The sequence below is a fragment of the Gadus morhua genome, chromosome 8 (assembly GCF_902167405.1).
Source record: "Gadus morhua chromosome 8, gadMor3.0, whole genome shotgun sequence".
NCBI classification, from domain to species: domain Eukaryota; kingdom Metazoa; phylum Chordata; class Actinopteri; order Gadiformes; family Gadidae; genus Gadus; species Gadus morhua.
In genome coordinates this window covers 10,637,245-10,643,991 of record NC_044055.1, presented here as the reverse complement: position 1 = coordinate 10,643,991, position 6,747 = coordinate 10,637,245, and the positions used below count along the sequence as shown (strand labels likewise).

At 43.8% G+C, this 6,747-nt stretch overlaps 1 protein-coding gene across 1 annotated transcript in view; it reads left to right on the top strand.

Annotated features, from left to right (window-relative positions):
* Positions 1-6,218, top strand: part of amy2a (amylase alpha 2A) — a 6,387-nt gene extending 169 nt beyond the window's left edge. Inside the window, exons 1-9 of the mRNA XM_030364151.1 lie at positions 1-146; positions 1,758-1,904; positions 2,694-2,891; positions 3,490-3,720; positions 4,194-4,327; positions 4,577-4,799; positions 5,111-5,232; positions 5,538-5,663; positions 5,978-6,218. The exon at positions 1-146 is cut by the window's left edge and continues 169 nt beyond it. Coding sequence (XP_030220011.1) covers positions 1-146; positions 1,758-1,904; positions 2,694-2,891; positions 3,490-3,720; positions 4,194-4,327; positions 4,577-4,799; positions 5,111-5,232; positions 5,538-5,663; positions 5,978-6,167 — 1,517 coding nt within the window. The 3' untranslated portion in view covers positions 6,168-6,218. The remainder of the gene's footprint in view (positions 147-1,757; positions 1,905-2,693; positions 2,892-3,489; positions 3,721-4,193; positions 4,328-4,576; positions 4,800-5,110; positions 5,233-5,537; positions 5,664-5,977) is intronic.
* The last annotated feature ends 529 nt before the right edge of the window (positions 6,219-6,747 follow it).

Sequence of the window (6,747 nt, the reverse complement as noted above, 5' to 3'; positions counted from 1 at the left end):
CCCTCCTGGGGCTTGGTGCCGCTCAACACAACCCCCACACCAAGCACGGCAGGACGGCCATCGTCCACCTCTTCGAGTGGCGCTGGGCGGACATCGCTGCCGAGTGCGAGCGCTTCCTGGCCCCCAACGGCTATGCAGGAGTTCAGGTACGCTTTGACGGTTGTGTTCTATCGCACGGGTATTTAGCCAGGTTGGAGAATACAGCAGGCCTTGTCTGAATAGCATTTGGGCATTGACGGAATCAATGTGTTTAGTCATTTGTAAGAATAATGACGGACAGAGCCTCTTTCTACATTGGTATTTCAATTATTCGTATTTGTTTTATACTTTTTAAATAACCAACATACTTTATGTAGCCTACACCTGCCTTAACCATGAAATTGAATAAAAAAGGTGTTCACAAAAGAGACTGGCGGTTCTAGACAAATTTTACTATGGGGGACAAGGAGGGACCATTGTTTAACCAGAGGGACACAAAATAAATGGCAAATATGATATTTAAAGATTATAAACTTAATTTCACTTTAAAATCATCAAACATTTAATTTGTACTAGAGTTTATAACTTCACCAGTCTGCATTTTTCGGTCAAACTGTCTTAAATTGGTGGAGCTTATGCCCTAAATCATCAAAATCATATAAAAATGTGTTTTGTACAAGCGTGCAAGAGAGGTAGGGCCATTAGAAATGAAAAGTAAAAAATAAAGTACAGGGTAAAAATACAACGTGTCAATGTGAAAAAAAACTCCAGGGTACAACGAAGTGCAAAACAACGTGCTATTTCCTATTTATTTGATCAGTTTCAGTGTGGAGAAACTGTGTACCCAAGAGGCTGAGCTAACAGGAAGGGTTACAGCAATCTTGCAGCCTAAAGAGCTCAAAGGAAACATCCCTGTTCTACTGTTCTTTCCTCATTTCATGATAGCTGCTATTAGAAGAAATTAAACGTAGGGGCATGCATTACATTTCGTTGCATAACCATCCCTCCCTACTTAACATTGGCAGATAGCCTACTACTCTTTACTCAAATGTGTATGTTATCCCAATGCAACAGCCAAAACAGATGAAAATATGTGGTTAACATCAAAACAATGTGTAGCCTAGACCTAGCAAGGATGCTGACATGGGTGCGATGCTCTTATTTACCTGTGTAGAACCTTGCGTCGCATTAGTTCGGTAAATTCAGTAAAGTCATAATTTTTTATTTGGTCAGCACAGGGGGACACAGGGGTGGGCCAGGTACATGTCTAAAAGGGCCCAGGCCACCGTAGGCCCCCGTGTAGAACCGCCATTGACAGCAGGCCTGAATAGCATTGACGAAATCAATGTGTTTTGTCATTGGTAGGAAATAGGATAATGACTGATTCTACATTGGCCTCTTTCTACATTGGTATTTCGTTTTCTACATTCTACATTTTACATTTTGTATGGCTTATTCATGGCTATTCACTGGCTTTAGTTGTACTTTTTTTAAATACAAAACATAGTTTATGATGTACCCCTGCATTTACCATCGGTAGAAGGTATCTCTTTTGTTCTGAATCTGGACACAGAACAAAAATATCGATGGTAACAAATAGCTCGAAGCGCATGCAGTATACACAAACGGCCTAAATTGTTGATAACCTGCATAAAGAAAGGTCCATGCCTCCTGGTTCAGTGTGTGACCGGTTTATGGCATGCATCTGAACTCTCGATTCACTGACTGTGGTTTGGTGTCGGATGGTGGGTTTTCATGTTATGTGCACTGTGTTTCAGATCTCCCCTCCTAATGAACACATCACACTGACCAGCCCGTGGTATCCCTGGTGGCAGAGGTACCAGCCCACCGGCTACAACCTGTGTTCCCGCTCGGGTAACGAGAACGAGCTCAGAGACATGATCACCAGATGCAACAACGTCGGGGTAAGGCAGAACCGTCACGACTAACGCACATTCAAGTGTTTTTTTGTGTCCGGTACCTCGTTGACCTCTGCTTTATGACCCTTCACACTCTTAGCAGTGAGCACCTGTTGTAAAGTGAATGAGACAAAACAAGCCTATTTCATGCTCGATAATATCCATTGAAACCAAAAATATTTGACGGGTTGTTTTATGGATTAACATAAAAGGTTGTGATAAAGAAACAGATAAAATAATACAACATCAATTCAGTACAACCACATAAAACAATATAAAAATCTCCCAGGTTGCCATTACACACTGTTGGGCTTCAGCACCATAATATAAATCTCAATTTTTAAGATCCCAGGCTTGTTATTAATGCCATAGTATCAAGCGGTTAACTGTGTGATATATGTGGCTCCTCCAAGGAACAAGAACGCCAAACCACCAAGTTAAAAACAAAAGAAACATAACTTCAATGATTTCAAGAGTATGATGAGTGCTGTTTGTGCTTCTAGAAGCATCTTCACTCAATCAATATTAATAATAATTATAATGATGATAACAATACGATAACAACAATACAAAAGCTTATTAATAACAATAAGAATGTATCCACTGTATTTATATAGCGCTTATCTAAGTGTGAACGCTAAGTTAATTACATTAGTAATAAAACAGAAGAAGCTAAATATCCGCAATCGCAATCTAACAATTAACAGCATTCAATCTGAGGAGCGATGACGGTGTAAAATCAATCACTAAGACTACCCTATCCCTCTCCCCCTCCCTGCCCCTGTCGCTGGGCAGGTTAACATCTACGTGGACGTGGTGATCAACCACATGTGTGGTGCCGGTGGTGGAGAGGGCACCCACTCTTCGTGTGGGGGCTGGTTCAGTGCCAGCAGGAAGGACTTCCCCAGCATCCCCTTCACCAACATGGACTTCAACGACCACAAGTGCCGGACGGGCAGCGGCGACATCGAGAACTATGGGGACGCCAATCAGGTATTCAGTGGATGAGTGTCCATGGGGAAGGATGCCCGATGAATGAGAGTCATCTGTGGGTCAAGTTAAAGTCAGGGGGGCTTGTACCGAACAAAAGGCTGCAGCCTCTGATGGTTCTATTTGTTAACATTCATCAGAGGAGCGTTCACTCATATTAGAGTGAAAAAGGGAGCTCTTTATATCGAGTTGGCTTGGGTTCAAATTCAAAATGATGTAATAATGGTATTAATGGGACAGACTCACTTTGAATGCCGAGATAGGGTCTTATCAACCACTGCTTAAGCTACAATATCTATTTCAATATCATATATCCTGTAGTAGTCAGCCCTTACATGTATATTGCATAATGTTCTTATTATATCGCTGGTGCATATTACAGCTGCATTTAATTCACAAAACATAGCCTTTCCTAATGTTCAGGATATACAGGTATATGCAAGCACCAGGAAGCTAAACCAACAATCGCTATCCAAATCCCCCGCTCTATCTAAAGCAGCTGGCCGGCTTTACACGAAAACAAAATCAAACAATAAAGAAATTGAAAATAATCAAACATAAATTCAGGCCCAGATATCTCTGTGTTTACGCCGTCTTGCAGGTGCGTGACTGTCGTCTGGTGGGTCTGCTGGACCTGGCCTTGGAGAAGGATTACGTTCGGGGCAAGGTGGCCGGCTTCATGAACAAGCTGGTGGACATGGGCGTGGCGGGCTTCAGAGTGGACGCCTGCAAGCACATGTGGCCCGGAGACCTGCAGAACACCCTGGGCCGCCTGCATAACCTCAACACCAAGTGGTTCTCCGGAGGCTCCCGGCCCTTCATCTACCAGGAGGTACGGCTCCAGGGATTGACTCGGCTTCTTGTATTAAGAGTTTTTACCTTTTCATATCTGCACAATTGTCGATTTTTACCTCTTTATCTTTTCCATGTTTACTGTAATTTATTGGAGTACAACAAATATGCAATGACCCCAACCATCAAAAACAAAAGAAAAATAAGCAGTTGTTGAAATGTAAATCTTTATTTGTTGGGAGAAGAAAGCAGAGGGCGGAGATGCCGGTTCTGTTTTCTTTACGGTTCATTTAACACACGATATTCATGGGTAAATGACATGCGCATGAATACACATGCACCTGGTATCGATCCACAGGCACAGGTTGGGCAAGTGGAAGTAGTGGAAGATTGATTTCTAAAGCAAACCTGGTGAGGGGCAATAACAAAAAAATATCAGCGGAAACAGAAAATCATTCGGGAGACCTTTTTTCACCCGTCAACCGAGTGTATTGTGTTTTTTTATGCATTCAGGTTATTGATCTCGGTGGTGAGCCCATTACGTCCAGGGAGTACTTCCATCTTGGAAGAGTGACTGAGTTCAAATACGGTGCCAAGCTGGGAACAATCTTCCGCAAATGGAACGGGGAGAAGCTGTCTTACACTAAGTATGCTTTTTGTGAACATGCTGTGCCAGTAGGACATCCGTTATTTCCATTCGCTGTGTTATGAAACCTTCTTTCCACTTCCCTTTTGAAAATTACTACAACCACACACCCCTTGCTCTTAACAAACAAGCAATTTCTGATTTATTTTTTGGGCACAAGTGTTGTTAAACGTACCCCCTGAAAGTCAGTACATCTTACATTGGAAATAGCAAACAGCTACTTTATCAGCTGCCGTAAAACGTGAAACAGATCCTGGGGAGAGGGATGGGGTTTCATGCCCGATGGCAACGCCCTGGTCTTCATCGACAACCACGACAACCAGAGGGGCCATGGCGCCGGTGGGGCCGCCATCGCCACCTTCTGGGACCCCAGGATCCACAAGATGGCCGTGGCCTACATGCTCGCTCACCCCTACGGAGTTGCCAGGGTGATGTCCAGCTTCCGCTGGGACCGCAACTTTGTCAACGGAAAGGTATGTGTGCGTTCCGGCTCCGAAAGAAGATGCATCAGTTCCCTCTGCTGCTTCATCCACACAGCTATACATTCATGCATTCCATGAGTTCACCCATTCATTGGCCATGAGGGTCAATCCATTTAGGAATCTATTGATCCCTCTTTTATTCTTATCATCCATTAGTTAAGGAATTCATTCATATATTCATCCATCATTTATTCACCATTCATTCATTATTCATTAACTATCCATCCCTCCAACCATTCCCATCCACCCATCCATCCATCCATCCATCCATCCATTCATTCATTCGTCATGCGACGCATCAGGACCAGAATGACTGGATTGGTCCCCCAAGCCACGGCAACGGAGCCACCAAGCCAGTTCCCATTAACCCTGACCAGACGTGTGGAGACGGCTGGGTGTGTGAGCACAGGTGGCGTCAGATCAAGTGAGTCCCCAAAGCACAGACGACAGGGCACTTGCTGCCCCCCTCCGAGAGCACAGAGTGCTGTCGCTATGGCTCTAGGTGGTACGGCTCCTACATTGAAACGTATTCACCCCGGGACCTTGGTGAAGTCTTGTACTCCTAATCAGCATAGAGACACAGTTTGTTCAATATATTTGTTGAACTTTATGCTCTTAACATAATTGATTATAAAACAGTAGATTTGACGTATTTGATTCATGATTCTTATAGTTAAGTTCAACAGTATGAGTTGCAGCATGAAAGTCTGATGGCTTCTCTCCTGCTAGGAACATGGCAACCTTCCGTAATGTGGTCAATGGCCAGCCCCACGCCAACTGGTGGGACAACCAGAGCAACCAGGTCGCCTTCGGACGCGGTAACCGTGGTTTCATCGTCTTCAACAACGACGACTGGTAAGGCCAGCAGATCATTTTGGGTTTGGCTTGAAACAAGATCCTTACTTAACCCTAACCCTTGCAAGGTCAATGCTTAAACTACTTATATAGCATCAACGAAGAGGTGTTAAAAGTACTAAAATAGGCAAATAATTGTCAGGTTTTCACAATTGTAATCATCTTTTGGCCTCAAAAACTAAATAAAGCTCAACAAAAAAATTATATTTAAATAACATGTTTAATTTGACTGTTTCTGCAGACCAGAAGGGCTATTGTCGATAACAACCATCACCCATAACCCGATAACCTGAATCCTCTTATTTCTATCTCAGGAATCTGGATGTGACTCTTAACACCGGCATGCCCGGCGGCACATACTGTGATGTCGTCTCTGGCAACAAAGATGGCGGGAGGTGCAGCGGCAAACAGATCCAGGTGGGCGGCGATGGCCACGCCCACTTCAAGATCAGCAACCAAGATGAGGATCCTTTCGTTGCTATCCACGCCGATTCCAAGCTGTAGACACTTTGTTTAACAAAAGGACCTTCCAATAAAATGTAATCTCACCTTAAATCGTTCCATGAGTCTTCTGTATTTCTTGTCTGTAGTGTGCTCTTAAGGTCATGGCTCAATTGTAGAATAATCAGTAATGCATAGCAGGGTTGATATATCAGTAAACCTTATTTGTTTTTGGGTTCCTCTGGTCATTATTCAGGATGAGGTAAGCTCCACAGCAACTCTAGGCTCCTGAACCGCCTGTGGTGGGTGAACATGCCATTCCACAGCAAGGGTCCTCCTGGACACCCAGGCCAAGGAGGTGTGAGGGATGGGCAGATGGATGTGAGGGCGGGTAGCTGCATGGATGGATGCAGGCACGAAGAAGGAAAGATTTAAAGTTGCCTGCTGTCAGTCACTTATACAATTCCCTGAAATGTTCTGTCTACGATTCTGGCAAAACACGGGGGTGATTGCCAAACGGGTTTAATTGCCAAACTTGAACCAGGTTTACTGTGAAAGTACATAGGCACATACAAGGTATTTGACGGCTGGGTAGGGATGCAAAAAGGTTAATATTCTAATGAAATAAAAGGCAATGATCTAA